We start from the raw sequence: 24,224 nt of genomic DNA on the forward strand, positions 1-24,224 counted from the left end.
GGTTAATGGAAGGCAGTTCATGCACAGTGACTAATCCAAACTGGGATAGTGAAAAATTACCAGTGTTTGATAATTTATATAGTTTATATAATAATAAAACCTTAGCAATATTATGGAATAGTCTTTACAAAAGTGTGTCTTACTAGCAGGGTTTTTTTCAGAAATAGTTTTCTAGTGTAAAATTTAGTTGAATTTTATGTACATAACACAAGTCCTGTCCCACCATGTGTTGAAGTTAGCAGTTCTTCCACAGATAGAGGACATGTCCCAGCCAGACTCAGCTGGGCATGAGCAAGAGCTGGTATGGGCATCTGCTAGATAATGCCCTTGCCTTAACTTCAGTAACCCTCCTTTATTTCACAGCCACCTTGTTTCGCAAAAAGGGAAGTTTATTTTGCCAAAGCCTGACCTTTGAAACAAACTTTCTGAATTCTTACTGATTAAGTTGTATGAACAGCCATAAGATGACAGGATCTCCTGAAGCTGCAGAAGTGATACCTATGAGGCAGCAGTATCCTCTTTCACTTAATGCCTTTTTCCAAATAAATCCAAGATTCTTATTTTCAATGCTACAACTGTTCATAGTATAGAACAGGAAGAAATCTGAAAAACATTCCCTCTTGTGCTCTACAAAGTCTCCCTTTCCTCAAGCCCATGAGTCCTGAAATGTGCTGGTTTGGCCTTTTGTTTGTCAGAGGGTTTGGGTTTGGTTTTGGGGGTTGGGTTGGGGTTTTTTTTTCATTTTGGTTGTGAAATCTAATGGGGTTTTTTATTTTAAACAATAGGTTATGTAAAAGTTTCTCTTGACTGCTATACTTAGAATTTAGTTATATAAACTGTTTTCCTCACACTTCTTCTTCCTCCTCTCCTTGTTGACGCACAGAGTCCCAGGAAATCTCAGTAATAGAGAAGAGGCTGAACTGGGTTTGAGTTCTGTGTAGCATTGCTCACCCTCTGCCTCTCTGAAACTCATTTTCCAATTGCTGCCATGTGTGGAGTAAATGTCACCAATGTTTCCATCTGGGATTCTTTCTACCTTGTGTTTTCTGTCCCTGAGAAAATATTTCTTGTCTGCTTTCCAGACCTTTTGTGATATGCTCAAGAATAAAAATGGCAATGCTTGATGCTTTCCTTCCTTTCCATCCTGTCTTTTGGAAAAAAATAATCTCTTTAACAGGGGTTAAACAAATCCCACCCCTTAATTGGAATGAGTTTGTACATCTTTACATTAGGCACAGTTGAACTCTTTCCTGAAGTTGTTTTTGTTTTTTTTTTAACAACAAAACATCCCCCATCTTTTCATATGTGGGATTCAAAATGACAATGGATGTTAAGATCCACGGAGTTTCATTTTTTATTACAGTTTAGTGTAGTAGACAATAGAATAGGGAATGCACCGAGAACAGCCAGGCTTTTGAAACTGCCAGTGCAGAGACTGCATATCCACACAGAAACTCTAACAATTTAGCTGTATGCTGTTTATTCCACCTCTCTCTTTCTCTTTTCTTTGCTAACACAGGTCCACAAAGATTCTCGAGTTCTCAAGCCCTAGCTTATGGAAGTGTGTAATGTCAGTGTGGTTGCAAAATCACACGATCTCCTAGCTCTGTATCTTATCCTTCACCCACCATTGCACAACGCTGGACTGTCAGCTAGGAGAACGAAAGGAGCCAGATTGTGTTGTGCCACCTCTTTTTCTAGTTCTCGCATAAGTTGCCACCAGGATATTTTTCTGTGTTTGTAGCACGTTTGGTGGATTTGGGGCACATTCTTTGCTTCCATTCTCCTCATTCATGTGACCCTTTCCCAGTGCTTCCAAATGAGCTAATGTGTCTTCAACATGGAGAAAACCAACTAAGTTGGTTAGGATGTGTATTGTTCTCTTGTTTTATTTGTGGGTTGTTTGGGGTTTTTTTAATTGGTCTTTGTTCTGTTCTTTTTAAAAAAACATATCTACAAAAAGAGAATATATAACTTTCTGCCCTAAATACCTCTTTTGCATCAGGGATGGATATTTTAATGGAGTGAGGTGTAATAGCAGAACAGTGCCATGTCTCTGTCCTCACAAGCATCGCTGCATGCAGATTAGAAAGGCTCTGTAATGCTGCTACTGTATGCTAGATTTGCTATTTGCTCTTGTTTGCATGATAGTATTTCTAATTTACTAATATGATATGGAAATAATGGCACATCACCGATCTTTCAACATATTGTATCACTGCTTTATCATATTAGGCTAATACACTGCGAGAGTTGATAGCACCTCTCCATGTCAAATGGGAACCACATCTCTTGGCACTGAACCGATTGGACTCAAAGGTTGATAAACTTATCATTAGAGAATTGGCACGACGGAGACTCAACTTCAGCCTCTTGCAAGCAACCTAATGGCCTCCGTTCAGAAAGTCAGTTCTTCTTGAATAACTTTGATGTTTATAACTGAGAACAGACCTGTTAAAGCATAGACAACCACATGCCTGAATATGAGGCCTCCAGGAAGGTGTCAAAGGGCATGGCCAGTCTTTTGAAGAATGCACCCTTTCCACAGTGGGACTAGGCACAAAGTCAGATCCAGTCTACATGGAGCACATTTGCAGAAAATACTGCCCCCCGCACGGGAGAACGGAAGGGGAAGAGGGTCTTGGCAGGGGAAGGGCTTTGATGTCACTCAGTTTTGTTCTGCACACCTCGAGGAATTAAAGAGGGATTCAGCCATGGTAACTGTAATTTCCCATTGCTTGTACTGAACTCCAGTGAACCCATTCAGGCCAACCAGACAGAGTCGTGTCATTTAAGCGTGCTTCACATTAGTGAAGGAAGTTTCCTTACTGTGTCATGCTAAACTAAGTGTATTCTGTCGAGTGGAGGTATGCACAGACCTTTCAGAGACTTCCATTAATCCAGTGGTTTGTACTGAATTCGCAGAGGGTACACTGGCACTCGTTCGGACGGTGACGGAGAAGATACCTCACGCTGAGATTTATTAGACTCTGCAGTTCAATCTTTGGTTCCTCTTTATCTTCTAGGACTAAAACATGTGAGTGATGCTGCCTGGCCAAGCAGGCACAAAGTATTCTCTGTGTAACACCCAGACTCCGGAGGGCTGTTTTGGGGCCAGTATTTGTCTGGATGTCACTCAAAGTAGATTCAGATATTGTATTTATCATTATGTTCTGAGTCCCCTATGGGTTGATGTTTGCCTCTATCTCTGTGATTAGAATGTGGGTTTTCCTTGATATATTTGGCTAAGGGTGTATTGTAATAATGTTAATGCTAATTACTTGATATTTCATACTATCTTACGGGGAGATACTTTTAAAAAATGTATTTTGAAATGTTTTCTTTCTGTTTGCTCAATGTATGGTATTGCATTATGTTAATACCAATAAAATTATATATATATATAGTTATATATATATTTCCCTTTTATAAAGAAGTAAATTATGCTTTTTTGCCTCACAAACAGGAAATGTGCAGTGAATAAAATTACATCATTCTGCCTTACAGCAGGTGACAAAGCTTATAATAGTTTTAATATTCTTTTTTTGAAAAATAAAAAGTATAGTATGACATAAATTAGTTGGAAATTCATCAAAATGCATGTTTTATATTTCTGCTCAATGGGACTGTCACAAAACAGCCTAAATATTTAGCAATGTTGTTTTGGCATCTTTAATTTTTTCTAATCAGAAACATGCACTGTATTGCTATTATTGATTACAAAACTGTACTGTCATAAATTTTTGCCTATTGGCCAGATAGACAAACCCTCTGAGTTTGTCTGTAGGAATTGATTTTAAAATATAATTTAGTGCTCTTTCCAATGCTTGGCAAAGGCAGAATTTATTTTTTATATAAGGTTGCCTTTGAAGTACCTGCCTCTGCCAGGAATGATAAATCACTGCTAAGTACATAAAGATTCTGCAACCTGAAGGATATGTGATTAAAGTCTTGTTGGAATGGCCTGCAACCCCAGCCAGTCCTTTACATTCTGTCATTAAATTCCATAATTAGTTAGAGGTGAAATGTTTTGGAAATGAATTAGAGAAGCAGAAGCAAGGATGTGACTCTAAAATGTCCTTTGGCTGCCATTTGGGGTAACACTGATGGCTTATTTGCTGCTCGTAGCCAAAGGCCAGCATATATCTGCACTAATGCCTGTTAGATTGTCTTCAGCTTCCTCTCTTTCTTTTCCCCACCCTTTCTAACATATTGTATTGAGTATCTTTGTTTTGCAGAGGCATTCAGAAGGGCTGTAATTAGCAGTCCCTGGCATTTAATTGCATACACATTTGTTAAATATTTTTCTGTATGCCTTAAAATAAAGTATAGAAAATGGCAGTAAATGTTTCTTTAATGAAGGCATTTGATTTATTCATGAAGTCAGGATTTTTTAAAGGTGTTATTTTGGGCTTAATAAAGGAAATAAGCCAGCAAATTTTCTGTCTTGCTTTTGCATAACCATTGTCTGTCAGGGCTGACGTTCAGTTCCTTTCTCTTGTTCCTTTTGTGGCAAACACATTCTGCCCAATGGGGGAGGATTGGACCTTTCTGCTGTGACAACTCTCATGCCAGTTTTCAGAGCACATTATGCTGAGGTTCATGCATGTTCACAAGTTCATTTTGACATCTGGTGACATGAGTGATGTCTGGAAGAGCCACGTGGAATTATTGCATTTCTCTCATCACAGCAAAAGCTTTTGTCCTGAAAGGTACCTTGAACTCTGTGTGGTGCTTACAGACCATGGGGGTGTGATGGGCATTCAGCAGCTGATGGGGGATGCCTAATATTTGGCAGTGTTGTGGCCTGCATAATTAAGATGTAACTCAGGGTACAGCTTAATTAGGTTGGAATCTAATCAGTGCAGCTATCATAATGTGCAGTTATAAATCCATTAATAAATCTGAATATCTGAATAAATATGTCATCCTGTGGGATAACATTTTGGGAAGTATTCTGGGCCCCTTTCAGAAATGCCTCAGGAGGTGCTTCCCCAGCAGACCCCAGTGGGTTACAGAGGTAACTGAGGCAGACATTCAATAACCTGGCCCCTGCCCACACTAATGTTTCTCCCATGTTGAAAGTAGAATTGCAGTTCCTTAGTGATGCATTTTGGAAAACTCCACTCTCAGTGCTACATTTTCATACAAAGAAGCAGCTTGGGGTGTGGTCTGAAGTGGAGTTCATGTTCAGGGTGGGTGTTGCTCCCCAGGAACGTGTCCCCCATCTGTTCAGGCTTGCTTTCAGGTATCAGTCCCATAAGCCTTGCCAGGCACTGCTGTTGTACGAGCGTGACTGTGGCTTGATTCTCACTGGTGAGTAATGTTGCTGGGTCCGTATCGTTTGTCACTTAACCTTTCACAACTTTGAGTGCTGCAACCTTAGGTTAGGTTTGTAATACCAGTATTTTCCTCAAGGAGTAATTCCTTCTATATATTCCTCGTGAATTAGTATTTGTAGGGAACTCCTCGTCCTGTTCCAAAGCTACAGAATCCCCACATGTCTAGCAGTTTTGCCCAGTTTGCTCCAGCTCCTGGCTTTCCTCATAAATACAAGTTTTCTGTTGTTTTTGAACTGCAGGGCCCAAGGGGAAGTGTACCATTGGTGTGTTTATTTCACTTCAGCATTGATAGCTTGTAGTAAAATTAAACAGCACTTATATCAGTGTGTGGCACAGAAAAATGTCAGGATATCCTATTTCATTGTGTAAAATTCTCCCAGAGAGTCACTAAAATCAGCAGATTAAGGTTAAACTAGTGCCTTTTCAGGCAGCTTAATGAGCAGAGTACCATATCCAAAACCAATGAAGGATGCAACTATAACCCTACTGCAGAAAACTTCTGCCACTGATCAGAATTCCATTACTTTGGGAAGCTTTGGAGTGACTTCATTCTTATGCCCACGAATATAACCTCATGAAACAGCAGGACTGTGAGCAGAGGGAGCTACAGATGCTCATTTGAGGCGTGCAGGAGCTGTCAAGAGGCAGCACAAGCAGATAAAGTTAATTATTCCCTCTGTGTGTCCCCTTCTCACTAACACAGTGACCCCTTAGCTGGCACCTGTACTTCACTGCTCAGTGCATGTCAGGAATGGCTGAATGTCACTGTCAGCTCCACAATGCAGATCTGCAGGAGGGGGTTTTTCCTTAGTTTTTCCTCAGTTTCGTTCCAGCTGTGTTTAGTAAGCAATTCCAGTTGTGTGGAAGGCTGCAGAGATGTGGCTGAGGTGGGTGTGGGACTCAGAGCAAGAGCAGTGTCCCATGAAGGTGGAGGTGGCACTGTGAACGTGCTCCAGCCTGCAGCTCACACTGCAGCAGCCAGCAGGGCACAGGAGCCTGTGGGGCCATGGCTTGTCCTTCAGACGTCCCCAGAAAGGTGACTCCAGTGGAAAAGAGATTCTCAGGGATCTACTGACCCAAAAGGAAAACTGCTAGTGCCATAAGGAGTTCCCAATAAGAATTAGACCTTGGGTGCCACAGCAAAGGCTTGGCATCTGTCAGGCCTGGCAGAGGCTAGGGCTAGATCTTTTAAAGGTGGTACCCACCTGATTCTGGTGTTGAACTTGGCTGCAGTGGAAAATGCCTGAAATACCTTCAGATATCTGGCATTTGGAAGATGAGTTTTCCACTTGCTTGCACAGTTCACTTTATTTCAAGAAACCCAATTTATGCTCATGCATGTGAGAGAAGCAGGCCTGTACCACGGGGTGTAAAACTGCGGCAAGTGCAGGACTGTGTTGTGTTGGTGCTTTCAGTGAACACCCTCCCTAGGGAGTATCTTTTATTGTCTGCAAGTTTATGTAACAGGAGAGAATAGAAACTGTGAACAACTATCTTGGTAACCAAAAATACTCCCACTTTAGAGGAAATTATGGTATATAATCCAGATTTAATACGTGTATTGAATAAATACAAAATAGTAAATACAATAAATATAAAATTTAATGATCCTCCAGCTACTAAAATTTCACCAAACACATGGATCAAAGCTTGTTTTTAAACGATACTCCTCCCTTCCTTGATTCAAGACTTCTGGGAAAATCCTGCATTTTTACAAACACAGGGACAGAAAGGACAGAGGATTACATGAATCAGAAGAAGGCAGGGAAAGGGAAGCAATACCAGAGAGAAGGGTTGCAAAGGTTGGGTACTGCTCAAGAAGCCCCCATTTTGCTTTTAATTTACTTTTAACTCAGCTTGCTTAAGCTTTGCTTCAGTTGTAGAAAACATTAATATGCTCATGTGTGTGTGTATAGACACACACACATATATATATATATATATATATATATAAATATGTGTGTGTGTGATTACAGGTGTAATCACATATCCAGTCAGACCTTGATGTTAAAGTGGCATAGGACAAAGCATAGGTATCTTTTGTACTTTAACGGGGAAATTGTTCTATTTTACCTAGAGCAGATGATCAGCTGCTGTTTCTATGCAGATCTGCTTTTTATTGCGCCTCCTGCCTGCTGTACCATGCCAGGCTTAAATACTGTGTTGCTTCTTCCTTTTCTCAGTAATTAGGGATGTGACCTGTAGCATTTTCCTAGGAGGAGCTGACTTTGTTCTATTTTACCTAGAGCAGATGATCAGCTGCTGTTTCTATGCAGATCTGCTTTTTATTGCGCCTCCTGCCTGCTGTACCATGCCAGGCTTAAATACTGTGTTGCTTCTTCCTTTTCTCAGTAATTAGGGATGTGACCTGTAGCATTTTCCTAGGAGGAGCTGACTTTCCATGTCATTGTGGCTCCCCCCATACCTGTGCAGGAGTGACATCATGCACAGCCACAGCTCTGCAGACACCATCTCCTTTAAGCCTTTCATTGATTTCACCACTTTGTTCCTTTTAGGTTGTGAGGGGGGAAGGAAATACATAGCTTAGTCTGCCAGCCAGCCATCTAAATAATGTTAAAAATTATCAATTCCTGAATCTTTGTATTTAAAGCATTTGGGTATGTCTCACTATTGGGCAGTTTGGACTCTTAATGATTAACCTGACCAGCAGCAAAGATGGATTTAGGCTTTGCACTGAGAAACCAACTGCTTCTCTGGAGGATTTCTTTTCTCCCCTCCACTGCAACACTGCTAAAGTCCGCATCCACTCTCCTTTCATCCTTCTTCTTTTTCACCTTGTATCTAGTACCTAGGGAGATCCCTTCAGTCTCTCTCCTAAGTGTTCCTGGGGTTTACAAGCCCAGCTAGGCTCTGGCAAACTGTGGCCACAACCCTTGTCTGCCTGTTGGCACAGCTGGGGCTGCAGAGCTGCTGCAGGAGCTGCCCCTTCCCAAGGGCTCTGCAGGGCTCTGTGTGCTGCAGGAGCTGCCCCTTCCCAAGGGCTCTGCAGGGCTCTGTGTGCTGCAGGAGCTGCCCCTTCCCGAGGGCTCTGCAGGGCTCTGTGTGCTGCAGGAGCTGCCCCTTCCCAAGGGCTCTGCAGGGCTCTGTGTGCTGCTCTGCCTCCCTGTCAGTGAAACCACTGCAGGCCCTGGCAGGTTTGATGGTCCCTGTTTTAGACATGGCAGAGAGAACCTGAAGATTACAAATGCTTTCTTGCTGCTGGGATTATATCAGTTATTAGTTAGCTTGTGGCAGACCAGGGTGTCTGTCCCCAACATAGACACATCAGGGTCAAGAAGGCAAAGGGAAAAAAACACCCAGAGATTTGTGCACCCAAGGCTGTTTTATCTAACTTGAGACCATTTCCCAGAGGCCTGGGATGCTTCTTGTTTTGGGGGAGTATTTATTGCATTTACTGTCACTCGCAGAAAGTCTCTGGGACACTTGAGGTAAATGCCTCCCCTGCACAAACGGTAAAGAAAAAGGTGTAACTCTCAAATTGGAATCAAATCTTTGGGATTTGGAGGAAGAAAATAATGTGGCAGCTGTTTAATAATGTAATTAGTGATGTATCCTAACAAAATTGCCTCCTTAATATCCTGAGAAAGCTGAGGTTAGCTGGTTCCTCTGCCAGAAGGAGTAAGCTCACCGAAAGGAGTGAAAATGGAAGTTTAAATTTCAGTGGAGCCTGGAGATTTCAGTCTGACTGTGCCTTGTTCTCTTCCTGTCGCAGACTTCACAGCAGCTTGGCTTTCTGGAGATTTGCAGAGGGTGGCACTTCTGCTCAAATGCAGGGCTGACTGCAAGGAGAGGAGTGGGCGTGTGTGAGAGGAGTTGCACAGCCAAAGAAAGTGCGTCACTGAGCAGAAAAGGCAGCAAACAGAAAAGAGGAGAGTGGGAAATGGAGAATTCCATCAGGATGGCAGTGGTGTCCATCAGTCAGGATGAGAAGTCTAAAGGCAACAGGGTTGGGCCTGGGTGATGTCTGGAGGCACTGGCAGAGACCAGAGGGGTCCCAATGAAGAGCTTTGATCCTTGAAAAACATCACCTTGTTGGCAGGGTAGGTGACAAAATTTATTAACTGTCCTTACATAGGCACTTCTGTTCACTCAGCCCCACCTGAAATCATGGGCTCCTCTGGTACCTCACTGAAAGACAGAAACCATGCAAGATTGTGGCTAAGCTTGAGCTTTAGCAGAAAAGGGAATCACAGAAATGCAAGGACCTCCGCTGAAAACTGCTGGAGGTTATTCCATCTATTTAGAGCAGATTTATGAGAAGTGTGTGCCTAGAGATTCTCTGTGGCCAGAGAGGAGTGTGTTAGCCAGCTGGGCTGCAGTGACCTTCTGCAGGGTTCTAATTCAGTACCATCTTCCTGAATCATCAATTTACACAGACCAATGATCTCTTGATCCATGTAAATACCAATGGTAACTTCTCTCTGGTCACTTTTCACAGAAGTACCTTATGATCTTGGTTTATAAGAGGGAAATAATGGAAAGATGAATTGCCAAACAGCCAGGAGGTGATTACACTGTAGTACATCACAGAGCTTGGTGCTTGCTCTTTTCAACAGCACGTGGCAACACAGTATGAGAAATCCCACCAGTTCTTTCCTGAATGCCAAGAACCCAAACACCTGTTGGAGTTTTACCTAGTCAGCTATAAATCTTCATCTCTCTCTCCTGAGAAAATGTAAAAGTAGTTACAAACATTTACTGCATTCTAAGAACTGAGGGCAAAGTACAAGAAGTTCAGAAACTTTTCCTTTAGAAAGCAGAATAGTGAAAAATAATAATAAACACAATGTTTACTAGACAAATGTACTCATTGTGTCCAGAACTGAAGCAAATAACTTTAGATTCACTTGAAGACAGCAGGAGCTTCTTTGTTACAAAATTCAGTGCCTGTATATTCTTGCATTTGGAAGACAGGGCTCTCACCAAATTTAGATCCCATGTGCTGCAGTTTTGCAGCTTTATTTCTGCTCCTGAGTTACAGAGCTGTTCAGGCTTCTGTGGGGCAGGGGACAAAAGTACAGCTTCAGAGAAGACACCCTGCTTTTCAGCAGTATGTGGAAACTGTGACCTGTACAGTGCACTCAGAGAAACAGGAAAGATGCAACCCCCTACTCAGCAGCTGAATGAGTGTGAAAAACAACTGTTGTGTTGGCTGCTGGTCTGAGGTCACCTGCAAATCCTATTAGACCACATTTTCTAGTTAAACAAAACATTACCAGAGGTCTTATTCCTCCTTAACGAGACAGCCATGCTGTAAAAGCATGACTTGCATGCAAATCCACCAGTTTTAAAAAAGAAAACATGTTTTAAGCTCAGCTCTATATCTGACAGAATACCTCAGATGCTTTATGGTGCCAAGGGTTTCACCAACACCTACAGGAAATCAATCAAAGGCTCTAGCAGAAGGCTGAGGGAGGGGAGCTGTGTGTGTAATCTCATTCCCGCCCACTGAGAGCCATTGAGAGCAGCAGCACCACCTTCAGCATTTCTCTGGGAAATATTAAGGGCTTGGGATGTGTTCTCATGCCACCCACTGCCCTCTCCCCCACCATGGGTGAACAAGGCATCTTGCCCTCTTTAGAGCTCTCCCAGCCTCAGCAGCAGCAAGGCATTGAAGGGACTTGTTTTTCTTCCCTCCCCTTTCCTCTTTAGGAAATCCTGTCCCCTTTTTGACGTGCTGCTCACAGTGACATCACCAAGTCAGTGACAGAGTGCGGGGGAGGCAGCCCCAGCCTGTGGAGGTGATGTTCTGATGCCTTCCAGAGACCTCCTGCCAGAGTTCTGCTGCCCAGCCCAGCCTGTGTCCTGGCCCCAACAGTCCTGGCCGCTCAGAGCTGTGCCCATTCAGGGGAAGGCAGAAATCCTGTGTCCATGGTCCCTCTGAGCCCACATGGAGCCTGTCCCAGGGGATGAGCCCTGAGGAGCACCAGCCATGCAGATCCCAGGCCAGCAGAGTGGAGAGGGAGGGCAGGACAAGCCTCCCTGGCACAGGGTTTATAATCACAGGGGCCATGTTGCCATCCAGGTTCATTAAAGGCACTTGCATTCAGTGTTGAACCTTAGGGTTGAACTCAAAGGCTGTATTTTATCTTGTGGGGACTTACTGTGTTTTAGGAAGCCATGGGTTTTTGATGGCAAGCCTGGGTGTGGTGGCTGGCTGCCAATCCAAGCTCTAGATCACTCTAGCAAAGTGAATTTAGGTGGTGTGGAACCAAAGTGCTGGTCTGCTGCTTCAGCAAGCCATCCCTGTCCTGATCCCCCCAGGTACAGCCTTGGCAGTGCTGCTGGGGAAGGGACACCTGAGGAAGGATCTCTTTTGCCTTGGATAGCCAGAGATGAGAAGGAGAGAGAGAAACAGGTGTGAGATCCTCCTGTGTCAGACCAGGAGGGAGTTTTCCCTTTGCCCTTTAGCAAATCACTCCCTTCCACAGCTGTCAGACTGGTGGGCATCAGCATTCAGCAATAGGAACTGATAGAGAGATCCCAAACTTCTGACCTCATTGCTGCATAGACTTCTCAAGAAAGCATAAAAATCAAGACCACAGAAGATTTTAGCCACTTTCTAATTATTCAGCTGCTGTATGTTTTGACCTTTAGCCTATTAGATTTAGTTTTAATAAATTTTATACAGTTTAATTAGTTTTAATAAGAAAGAAAATTACAAGAAAATGAAAAGCATCTCATTTCCATTTTATTTCAGTTCTGGCCACCATTGACAGTGATGAACCCTGCTCACCAGGCAGGGTAGCACAGGATGGGATGATTTAGGGAGCTCAAAATAATTCCATCAATAAAAAGTCTCCAACCCTTCTTCACTTCCATATCTCTTTAAAAAAAATGTAAGATGTGTGCTTTAAAAAAATTTCCCTTCTAAATTTTTAGAAAGGAATTTTCTAAAAGGAAAGGAAATAAAAGGAATAGGCCAAAGGAATAAATTGATGAGAGATGAAGCAAGATTAGTTGCTGATTGCAAAATTCTTGGATTGTATAAAGATCTGTACAAATGCAAACACTTTTTGTGATGGGGTGAGGAGATTTGGGTTCCTGGAGTTCTTGCCTGAGCCTGAGAAGAGTTGTTGCCCTCCTGCATAGCATGGGCTCAAATGGGAGGTGGCCTCAGGTAGCTCTCGATGGACTAAAAATGTCACTTCTAAACACAAACTGCTTCTCTTTTGGTGACTGATAACAAACCCTGTAACCCCCTGAGGACACTGGTGTTCTTTACTGAAGGGTACTTCTGTATGTGGGAAACTTCCAGCCACTGGAAATCACTGTCTTGGGTCAGTCACCGGGTGAAGCTGATGCTTGGAACCAAGCAGTCTTCCTGCAAGAGCTTCTAGGAGAGCCTCTTGAGGCCACAGGCACCACTGTGAGAGCCTGGGGGGATCCCGAGGCTCTGGGAGCAGCCAGGAGGCCACAGGCAGTGCCTGGGTGCTGCATGAACCTGTGTCAGTGTGCAAGGGACAGCAGGGACAGAGCTAAGGGACGCAGCCAACACTGCCCCAAGGGCTGCCCTGGCTGCTCCTGATCCCCACTCTGCTAATCCTGGCTGCACTGGTGCTTGCAAAGCTTGTACAGAGTCACCAAAGAGTTTCCTCTGGGGGAAACATTGTGTGACAGGTTGAAGTGGTTTGATGTTTTCTAAGTGAAGCATTTCAAATGCTCATATCAGAGTAACACCTCATGCCCAGCTTTTGCTTTTTTGCTTGGTTTTGTTTTTAAAGAAGCAAAACCTTTCTCCCTTTTTTTTTTAAATGCCTTCAGTACTAGTTAGAACAAATATTTTAAACCTGTGATAAATAAATACTTCTCATATTTCTGTATTTTGTTATAGTACATTATAAATATTGATTTTTTTTAAACCAAACCATAATGCAAACAGCTCTGTTTTGGTTTGCCATGCTGCCAGGTCATGGTTGTGCTCTTATATTTAGTCTCTAGTTTGCTGCTGAACCATGAGGTAATAGTAAAGTAACAGACCAGCATAAGTGACAGCATTACTGACTATTGAACAACACTGCTGAGTTCAAAAATAAGAGACAAAAATAAGTGGACTTTCTTAGGACATATCATTCCAGGGCCACCATCACATATTCTTGAGTGCTGTTATCAGCACTCCAGTCTGAGATGTGATCCCTGATGGGCTCCTTAGCAGGATGCTGCCAGGGCTTCCTCTGCTTGTAACAAGGAGGTCACCAGAACTAAGTAACTGCAGTACCAGAAATCTGATTTCTGGTAGTAAATCACTGCACCTTGCACTATTTCTCTTTTTTCCCTGTTTCTCTGCATATCAAGTTTTTACATTCTTGAAAGTTTTTCTCCCTTTCTTGTGAAGCCAATAGCAAGAAGGAGCAGTGGTAGTGCTCTTTTCTAGGACTTAGGAGGTGTGAAATATTCTCTTTATGGTCTAGTTAAACCTGTTAAACATTTGGCAAAGGTTTTGATAGGTCTTCATGTAATCACATTAATGATGCATTGTTGCTTTCTCTATTTCTTCCTCCTTTTTTTGTTTTCCCCTTTGTCTCATTACAGTTGAAACTATAGAGGAAAAAACAGCAGACTCCTTGCAAGATTTGTACAGAGCCTTGGAGCAGGCCAGCCTGTCTCCTTTAGGAGAGCACCGGATTTCCACTAAGCTGGAGTATAAGAAATCTTTTATAAAGAGATGTAGTGACCCAGTAGTCAATGAAAAACTGCACCAGCTGCGAATTCTGAAAAGCACTTTAAAGGTGAGATAAAGCAGGGAGGAAAAATCCTGCCCCAGGGTTGGATTGGGCTGTATTGTAATCAGAGATTATTGTGTACAGCTGGAGTCCAGGCTGAGCCCAGTGTGCAAACAAGAGAGACATGAGGAAGCACTGCTTGAAAAGAAGAGGAAAAATGTGCCTGGGAGAGCAGTGAAAGTGAGGGGATCAGTTTTAATTTCTTTATTTTCTTGTATTTAATCTCAGTCAGCTGCTCCTCCTCTAGCTAGTTTAACAGAAGTTGACACACCAAATTATTGGAGGAAACCTTAATCCCTTTTTTGTCCCTGAACGTTTTGATTTACCAAAACACATTCCCTTTGTAATTGCCAAAGTCTAAAGTTAGACAAAGCCAGCCTTTAGAAGGGAACAGTATCTCTTGCAACACTTGTCTGTTTTCTAATTGATGAGCTTGTCCAGGAGGAAACTGTGTGCTTGCTTTCTGTGTAAACTGATAGGATCATTGTATTTAATCAGTAAGATTGATTAAATAAGCAATGATAATAGATGATGATAGATTTGAAAATTTATCTGGTAATTTTAAATGTACTACAGCTCTTTTAGCCTCCTTGTCAGCTTCCTTTGTTACAGCAGTTTCAGTTATGCCCTGATAGAGATTTCAGCAAACAATATGCTGGATTTCCTCAGGGACCCTGTTAACTATATTAAATTACCACATTTTAAGCCACCAGATAATTGTACAGTGCATTTTGTAACAGCTTTCATCAAAGAGGGCTTTATAAACATTAATTAATTTAGTTTTCTATCACCTAGAGAAGCCTTTAGACAATATTGTTTTCATGCTGTGGGGCTCCCATCCTGAAAAGAAATGCTACATGTGTTTAACTTTCCCTACTGTGTCATCTCCTTGAAGGCAACTTGCATTATTATCTTGGTATGCAAGTTTTGTAGGATTGAAGGCTGGCAAAACAGGGCAACATCCACAGCTGTCCATGACTTCTACAAGCATGAGAAAGTGAAACAAAATCTCAGTGCTCTCACACACAGCGGGGTGGCAGGAGGTTGATGCCATGGTTGTGGGTTTGTCCCACAGTGGGGTCACACCCCACAGCTGTGGTGCAGCACCAGCAGCCTGCTGCCGTGTGAATTGTCTCTTTGTTAGTGGTTTTTGATACCTGAGATGCATTATACCAGTGGCTTCCTGCAAATGAAACTGCTTTACTTCAGGGAAGTCCAAAACACAGCACAGCCTCTTGATCCAGCAGTGCTTGTGTTTGATCTTCTCTGGAACTTCTTTCCTTTGGACCAAGCAAACACAATTTTTCATTCTCTGACCATGAGCTGTATTTTCTAAGCCTGTCAGCACTCTTGTTTGGACTGTGATTGGTGTAAATCATTGTTATGTACATGAGACCAATAATGGGAAATGCAATGGCAGCAAGGAGCAAAGACAGATAATTGTTGTTTTCTGCAGAGTGCAGCAGTGTAGAGTGACACATGCTTGGTTTGCAGTGACATCATGGTAACTTGTGACTGCATTACAGCCCAGAGCTCCAGCTCTGCCATACTCTTGGCAATTGTATCAACCAGTAGCTACTGCTATTACCCAATCAATTAGTCTTTCTTACCATCAGTAACTTTGATTTCTCCGTCCTGAATGCAGCCAATTGCACTGGCCTGTTGGCACCGATGTTCTGAACTCTCCTTGAATTTTTTCTTACATAATAATATCCAGAGACAGTCCTCCAAAATGCTTCTGGCTCCTGATGTCCTGTCTTCTAAGTCATTAATGAAAGACACCTCTCTATCCTGTGATAACACAAAATCATTTTCCTGTCATTGAGTATGGGCTACCTGGCTGGTAGTGCAGAAGTGTGGGACCAGCCACAATCTGTGAGAAATAAGTTATGGCAGCTCAAGCAGAGATCTGGTGACCAGGAGTTCCCATGGTTTCTTTTCCACAGCTTGCTCTCAGCTTGCCCTCTCTTTCTGGAAATGAGTGTTCTAGCAGGTAGTGTTAATTTGCTGTTGTTTGCACAGCAATGAAAGCACTGCTTATGGAAGATGTCTCTGACCCTTCTGACCTGTCCCATCATGCACAGCTTGGTATTTCCCCTTGCCATGCTACCCAGAAGGATTTATCATGCTCATAGTATGGCCATGGAAAATGTGAGTTAGCCATGAGGAGTGTGAAACCCATCTTGCAGGGAGCTTGGAGGGGGGATTGCTGGTGGCCAGGCCATTCCTGTGCTGAGGAGCAGCGCTGGGAACCACAGGTGTGTGTTAGCTGTGTTTCCAAGGATTCTGGCTGTGGCATCCAGCTTCCTCCACTTGCAACAACCACGAGTGGCTGTGGGTACATGTGGGACACTCAGCTCCATGCACAGTCACCAGAGAGGGTTCATGGTACAGTCACTTCCCCTGCCTCCATGGGGCATAATGAGGCACCAGCAACTGTGTTATATTTTCCCTTTTTCTGCCTTCTCTCTGCCACATCAGTGGTAGAAGAGGTTGCAGCCAGCAGCCTGTGGCATGCAGTGGATCTGCAGTGAAGATGAGCTCTCATTCCCTGGGACTCCTTGCACAAACCTTTGCAGTGCAGAGCTCAGGTGCCCCATGGCAAGCCTGTAAGGAGGTGTAGCTGTGCTGTGCCTGTGTCTGCATCCCACACACCCACACAGAATTTCTGATGTGATCAAGAGCAAACAGATGGCGCTTTGCTGTGTGAAACCCATCCTGAGAAATGCAAGCAGCTAACAGTAAATAGGGCAAGGCTTTGTCTGAACAAGGGGGCAAGTGGGGGAATAGGAACTCTCACTGAGGGTTCTGGACAAGGCAAGGGAAGCCCAAGTCCCACGGGGGAGTGTGGGACACCCTGTAGAAAGGCTCCTGTGTGTGAGTGCTCAGAGATCAGATAGTCCCTGTGCTTTCAGGGGCTCTGAGGCTTGAGCTGTACCCTCCATTCTCTGCTTCCACCCACATGATTGATGTTGTCACTGACTAATCCCTTGCATTAACTCTCTGCTTGTTCCTTTTCTCTCACAGGCCAGGGAAGGAGAAGTAGCCATTATAGATAAAGTTCTGGATAATCCAGCCTTGACGTCTAGAGACTTTCAAGAATGGAAACAAATGTACCTTGATCTCTTCATGAGCACCTATGAAAGCAGCCCCCGGAGGGACTCTGTTAGCGGCTCATCGGAGGTTGAAGCACTTATAGGCTCCTTAGCACACACTCACTCTTACATAGAAACACATGTATGAAGGTCTCTCTGTCCATTTGCTACACCCCAGCCCTTTACTTAAGTGCATAAAGTAGTTTTTATATCAATATGTGAGAGCTCTAGTAAATTATATTTTAATGTTACTCAGTTGTGTGAAACCTTCAATGGTCAACGATACCACTTCTTTAATGAGGATTTGTATATTTTATATGCTACCAATGCTCTGCTTGTGTTTACCTTCTGTGAATTAAAAAAAAAAACATGATCTTTAGCTATTGAAGAAAAGGATTTAAAAGCGTTTTTGGAAGACTGTGGCCTTCATGCAGGAAGTTCCACATGCTATAAAGCTTTTGTTATCAAAGGTCAGTTTTACAATGATATTTTATATTATATAATTCCAGTATTGCATTGCATTTTTTGGAGTGCAGGTACTGTTTTGGTGGTGGGAGAAAACCAATTTTTATATTTCATTAGAAACTCTAGGAGTTTTCTTAAATAACAGGGAAAAGGTGTAATGCAGCTGTTGTGTTTCAGTTTTGTCAAACACATAAAAGGGTAAAACTCAGCAGACAAAGAAATGACTAATGTGAGTTTAAGTGTCAAAAGGTTAGGTCTTATTTCCTTGTGCTTTTTTAAAGCCTGCTGCTTAGGTTTACCACCATTGCAAAGGGATGCTGGTTTGTATTATAATTAAGACCAAATTGTATGTTGTCTCTTAAACACATTAGGTTGATTTACAAAAAAAAAAAAAAAAAAAGTCATGGTACTGTGATTGATGAAGCTTTTGCACTGAAGGTATCAGTATAATGTGCAGATTTTGCAAAAGAGAAAATACAGATTTTCAACATCATTGGTAGCATTGGTAGCAGCATTTCTTTAGCCCAGAACAGCAGCAGTGGAAAAGGTTTCCAATGAAATGCTTCAAATCTGAGATGCTTTGAAGATTCCCACAATAGAAAAGGAGTGAACAGGATTTTTCAAGTAGTTTCCTGTGTGTTTTCTGGGCTGTGAAATTTGGCTGTATTGTATGCAGGGATAATGTGTGATGAGAACAGAATTGAGCATGAAACCTGAAAAATAACTGAGGAGTAAAAAAGCCTCTGGCTTGCTTTTGAAGGGGAAGGGATGTCTCTGGGCTCTGCTGAGTTCACAGGCCAATTAAAATGTTTTAAACTTCCATGAGATTTGTTATCTGCTGAAGACAACCCAGTGAATATGAGGGGAAGTAGCTCCTTAGAGTTAGGCACATGCCTGAAATAAAAGTGGGAGGGAACTCTTAAATCATATATTTACTTTTTATGAACTTGGTTCTGAAAAATGTTAAGAGCATGACACAATATTTCTGCTGCTGTTCAGTATTTTGCTGCGTAAGTTAGGACTCATGACATAATTTAATAATGCTCATGTGGAAAGAAAAAGCCTACTTTATACTTTAATGAGTTGTACTCTTAACCAACTTGAGACTATTGCCTGTGCAGCTCAGTGAATGTACTTTAAACTTTATGAACTCTGATATTTCCTGGCAGTTATATCCATGAAGGGATGAAGGAAAGAATGGACGGATATATTCTCTCATTTTCTTTCTTTCTTTCTTTCTTTCTTTCTTTCTTTCTTTCTTTCTTTCTTTCTTTCTTTCTTTCTTTCTTTCTTTCTTTCTTTTTCTTTCTTTCTTTCTTTCTCTTTCGCTCTCTCTCTCTCTTTCTTTCTCTTTCGCTCTCTCTCTCTTTCTTTCTCTTTCTCTCTCTTTCTCTCTTTCTTTTTCTTTTTCCCCCCTTTTACTTTCTTTTCCTCTTTCTATCCCTCATTTTCTACCTTGTTATTGCTTTTGGATTGCAAATGTTCTGCAGATTTTGCACAACTGTACAGAAGAGTGGCCTTTCTGTAGCCCATTTTCAGTAATCCTATATTCAAGTTGTCTGGATGACAAATCATGTATTAATATTTGTATATAATTCTGGATCCAGTGTAAGATTTGTACTATTAGAAGAATATCGTTTGTATAAACTGGACATTTATTTACTGCATGGGTACTGACTTGTATATTAAATTTGTGAGGTTTTTGTAAATTTCTCTTAAAAATGCTTGACTTGAAATGGATTGTGCTATTGTTCCAAGCATTTAGATTATCTTGCTATTGTTTTACTGGACCAAAAGTAAATATATTCATATGAAAAACTCTTTATATCTGATGGATGTATATGCACATTGTGTAGTTGATTCCTTGTCAAAACCAAGGCAGTTCAGAAGACTTAGATCTGTTGCTATGCAACAGCCATTCTGCCTGCACTTTACATTAGTAAAGTTAGCTTGATTGCTTTAAAGGTGAAAATTCAACATTACAGTTTTTTAAGCTAGTCTAGTGACAAAGAACATGTGTCCTCTCCATTGTGCTGCCTTCTTTTAAGACTATTAAATGTTCTTCTATATATATTTTTATTATATTCACTCTCAGCCTAGAAAGGGAACACTGTAAAAATGAAGTACAATAAATTTAGCTTTTAAATGAACATTTATGGCTCAAGATTCACTTTACTCCATACCAGACTGATTCTGTGGCATCTGACCATTTTGTCTGCCTTTCACATTTCCATGTATCTTAAAGTGCCCCCATGTGACTTCAAACGCTGCCAGTGTGGCCAAAAGGGAGTGACACTATTGCTGATTTGTATGTAGGCAGACAGTGAGTAAAGACTTCTGAAAACCTTCAGTTACCTCCCTCCCCTTTGTACTCTTTGATGAAAGTAAACCTTTTCTGACTGCAGGGTTCTGTCATGCAGCAGTTCAACAGCAAGGAAGCATTTTACCCTTATGAGCAGGTGTGATAAAACAGCAAATGGTGCCAAGGTAAATGCCAAGGTGTCAGTGACATCCTGTTACTCCTGTAAGAAGCTTCTTGGAGCCTAGGGATAAGGATAAGGATATCCACTCAGCTCTGGCCATCTAAGCTAACACAGGGCTGGGACACAAAAGAAATGTACATCACCAGTAGTGTGCATCTTTAAAGTAGCACAAAATAAATATCTGGAACAGATGCCACTGAGAGAGAAATGGCTTCTATCAAACAAACACTGTTTTAACTTTCAGCTGTAGCTGACTCTACGCAGTGAAAAGTCCATGCCTCTGTCCAGTAATTTCATGCTGGTTAGCTAAGACATTCTTGCCTAGTAAGTAGTATATCAAATAATACTTTTTCCTTGGCAGTACTTGCTACTAATTCTTGCAGGCATCAATTTTCTAGTCTTTATACAGCTCTCTTTCCTTTTGCTTAGCCATAGCATAAAACTCAATAGCACTTACCAGCTGGGAGAATTACCTCTGATTAAGAAAACAGAAAAGACAGATTATATTTTTTAATATTTGAAAAATCCCACTTGCAACACCTACTAATTGCTATCTAGGTATTATCCAAAAGTCAAAGATTACAATTCTCACTCATCACCTCTAAGCAAGCTACTTGCTACATCCTTGCTCAGTGAGATCAGCTTCCAGCTTTATAAATCCTAGATGTATTTGCTGTGCTGGAGCCAGATTTTCTTGCCTGTTTCCACCAAGCATTTGGCTTATCCAGGCAAAACTTCCACTCTCACATTCAGAGCCACTGCAATTTTCTTCTTCTCCAGGACTGCCCTGGGATGGACATTCCTCAGCATGGGAGCTCAGCAGCTGGGCAGCTTCTTCTGGTGGCTGTCACTGTCCTGCTCCTCGGCCACCTCGGAGAGCTGGAGCACAGCACACTGCAGCCCACACCAGGGCAGAGGGGCCTTGCAGATCTCCTCCCAGCCATCGTTGTCGATGTCATAGCCAACCACGTCTTGCGTGGAGACCTCCAGGGAGTTTTGCCACTTCTTTCCCCCAATGAGAAGAGCTGTTTCCTCCACCACTGCCAGGCCGTAGGAGAATCGATCGTAGACCAGGGGTTTCAACCGAGTCCATTGGTTTTGATCCGGGTCATACCTTTCTATTTCAGAGAAAGGTTCATATAATCCCAGAAAGGTGAATATGGATCCCCTGATTGTTGCCATCTGATGCCCAAACCGAGCAATGCTCATTGGGGCACGTTTCACCCACTGCCCTTCAAGTGAGCTCAGAGAATAAACGTCATTGCTGGTGCTGGCTGGGGCCGAGTACTTGCCCCCAGAGATGTATATGGTGTCCTTGCAAACAGCACTGGCATGACCATGGATCCTGCATGGCAATTCCCTGGCCTTGGTCCATCTATCCCTGCTGATGTCATAGACTTCCACAGATGAATGCAGCGACCCATCCTCGCCCCTTCCACCAATGGCAAAGATATTCTTGCCTAGGACACAGCAGGAAAACTGGCATCTCTTTTCCAGCATGCCCGTGATTTGGGTCCATGTGTTAAATCTTGGATCATACCGATGGACCTTGTTTGTAACTAATAAGGTCTTTCCAGTTTTAGCATCACCCAGGGTACCAGTTTGTATTTCCCCCCCCAGGACATAGAGGAAGTTCCCCACCACACACACGCTGTGGTTCTGCACCCTGTCCTGCAGCTGGGTGAGGGTTCTCCATTTGTGGTTGTAAACATCAAAGGCCACCACATCGGTGACCAGCCCCTCGCTTGCTGTGCCTCCTCCCAGCAGAATGATCCGAGTTTTCTGGTTCCTCAGCGTGGTGGACTTATCCTGCAGGACAGGCTGTTTGTATACAGATGTGTGATAATTTATTGCTTTTATGATCATGCACTTAATACCTGCTGAGAGGGACACTTCTGACTGGGTGTAGGTTTTTCTCAGCTCTTCCACTGGGATGAGACCGTATCTTATGTGCTCTAAAAGGCTGCTTGCATGATCCAGCCTGGATTTATCCCGCTTCAACCACAGCAGGACAAGATTCAACAGGCGGCATTCTTCCACCATGGGGAGATCTGCTGATTGAATCACTGCTAGCAAAGACCTGAAGTTCAGCTCGAGAAGTCCTGACAAATCCAAGTCCAGCAGCTTCCAGACATTTTTGATAATGTATTTTTCTGCAGCTGCTAGGGCATCTGGCAGGTAGAACTTCCTGGCCACGTTGGCAGAGTAGCAGCAGTTTTCCAAGGCAAGATTTTTAACTAAGTACTGATTGCACAAGCCAATAGCATCAGTCACTTGCAAGTAGCTTGCAGCTTCCAAGGTATCCTCCAGGCTTTCAAAGGAAAGGGGCAGCAAGGATGTGTAAATGAAATCCAGGATGTGCTGGAGCCCAGTGGGTGAGACAACTTGTAGGTGAATGACACTGGCTTTAGACTCTTGGGTATAACTTTTGAACATGGCTCGGAAGTAGTCGCTGGAGCATGCCAACAAGGACTTGTGTGCAGGAAACTCATTTTCTTTCACTTTCAGCAAAATGTCACAGAGAAAGCCCTCTGATCTCAGGCTCTGGTATTGGGCAAGCACGGCAGTGCAGTGTGCTTTGCAGTAGGACAGGAAGTAGCTCATGGCAGACAATGCAATGCTTTTCCCTTGAGCTATTGGAGCTAAAATGCAATTAGATACTGAAACAGCTGCCTCACTCAACAGCCATTGCTTGAATGCCCAGCAGACCTCCAGCTGTTAAAGAAAAGCCCAGCCCAACCCAAAAAATACCAAGTCAGTCTCTTGCCTGGCATAGGGGGACAGTTAGTAGTTTTGTAGTGAATTCAATTCATTCCTTTATAGAGAAAATAGCTGAATGTGTATCAGCTGTGGGATGCTTACTTTTCTTGCCTCCACACGTTGCACAAGGATGATGGGTCCACGGTTGTGCCCAGCACTTGCTTGGCTGGCCATCAGGTGACAGATGAGGGAGCTCGATGACGGTCCCAATCAATGGCCCTCCGTGTCTGCTCGGCCGTCACCCCCAACCCTTCCTGCTCCACAGGCGGATCCCCGGGATCCTCTCTGGCTGCCAGCGCGTGGCTCTGAGTACACACAGATGTGAAGAGAGCGCTGACTTTGCTCCTCTTGTTTGTATTTTGAACTCCGATCAGTTGAGACGTCACCAGCCTGGGACAGCAGCTCCTTTCCGTCCCCTTTCTGTCCCCTTTCCGTCCCCTTTCTGTCCCCTTTCCGCACGGCCCTGGGAAGCCTCCGCCGAAGATCAAATCAGCACCCGGGGATTATTACGGGAACATTTTCTGAGTCCATAAATCTTTCCCCGGCAGCCACTAAGACAACCAAAATACCGTGATTAGTCACTGGTCCGATTTGACATGCATTTCTGGCTCTTTGCTTCACGTGACACCTCCGTGGCTCACAGCTACCAGAATAGCCACAGGCTCATCCCCTCGTCCCCCTCGCCTGGGAGCCACCCCGTTTGGGTGAGAAATGGGGCCAGAGGAGCTTCCAGCGACAGCCACGGCCAAAGCAGCTGACTTGGAATGACCTGGCTGGAAATCACAAGGGTAACACATTCACACAGAGTGGGGACAAAAATAGATTCCCCCAGTTCGGCCATAATAAACCAAATTCTGTTTATAGCGGAGGATTTGCATAATTGTGCTCTCAGTTACCAGCTGGGAGCAAACCCGGAGCCCCCAGGAGTGGGCCAGTGCTGACTTGCTCAACTTTCTCACTCTCAGTTTGTCCTAATTAGAAGCACTTATACAGGGATTATCCCTGATTTTCACCTGGGCACTTCAGGGTCTAATTTCTACCAGGAATAGCAGCTCTGGGCAGGCTACACATTCTGACCTCTTAAAGCTTGCTTTTATTTCTTCTTTTTTTCCCCTGTGTAACTTTGGGTGAAGATGTTCAGGAATTTCCTCCAGACACCTTTCTTTCCAAATCAAACACCCTCAGGACTTGCAGACCTTGCCAGGGTTGATAAATGCCTGATCATTTTGCTGCACTGTGAGCCAGCAGACTTGGGAGCAGAGAAGGATCCCACAGGACTGGAAAAATTCACTTTTTGCTTAAGCCCAAGGTAAAGCCTTTTTACTATATTTGTTT

At 43.2% G+C, this 24,224-nt stretch overlaps 2 protein-coding genes across 7 annotated transcripts in view; one reads left to right on the forward strand and one right to left on the reverse strand.

Moving 5' to 3' along the window:
- The window catches only part of CNKSR2 (connector enhancer of kinase suppressor of Ras 2), a 206,170-nt gene extending 187,289 nt beyond the window's left edge, over positions 1–18,881 (forward strand). For 3 of the 6 annotated variants that reach the window (XM_054271704.1, XM_054271707.1, XM_054271705.1), the window contains 2 exons: positions 13,896–14,092; positions 17,114–18,881. In XM_054271704.1, coding sequence (XP_054127679.1) covers positions 13,896–14,092; positions 17,114–17,329 — 413 coding nt within the window. In that variant the 3' untranslated portion in view covers positions 17,330–18,881. Of the gene's footprint in view, positions 1–1,519; positions 4,439–13,895; positions 14,093–17,113 lie in introns of those variants that run through there. The other 3 variants (XM_054271708.1, XM_054271710.1, XM_054271709.1) reach the window with 3 other exon arrangements.
- A 2,064-nt stretch (positions 18,882–20,945) lies between these two features.
- On the reverse strand, positions 20,946–22,733 carry KLHL34 (kelch like family member 34). The gene has a single exon (XM_054272168.1). The coding sequence runs from the start codon at positions 22,731–22,733 to the stop codon at positions 20,946–20,948; it is 1,788 nt and encodes a 595-aa protein (XP_054128143.1).
- Positions 22,734–24,224: the final 1,491 nt, after the last annotated feature.

Source organism: Melozone crissalis, unplaced genomic scaffold, assembly GCF_028551555.1.
Source record: "Melozone crissalis strain CALT ecotype California unplaced genomic scaffold, PUWL_Pcris_2 ptg000013l_1, whole genome shotgun sequence".
Classification (NCBI taxonomy): Eukaryota; Metazoa; Chordata; class Aves; order Passeriformes; family Passerellidae; genus Melozone; species Melozone crissalis.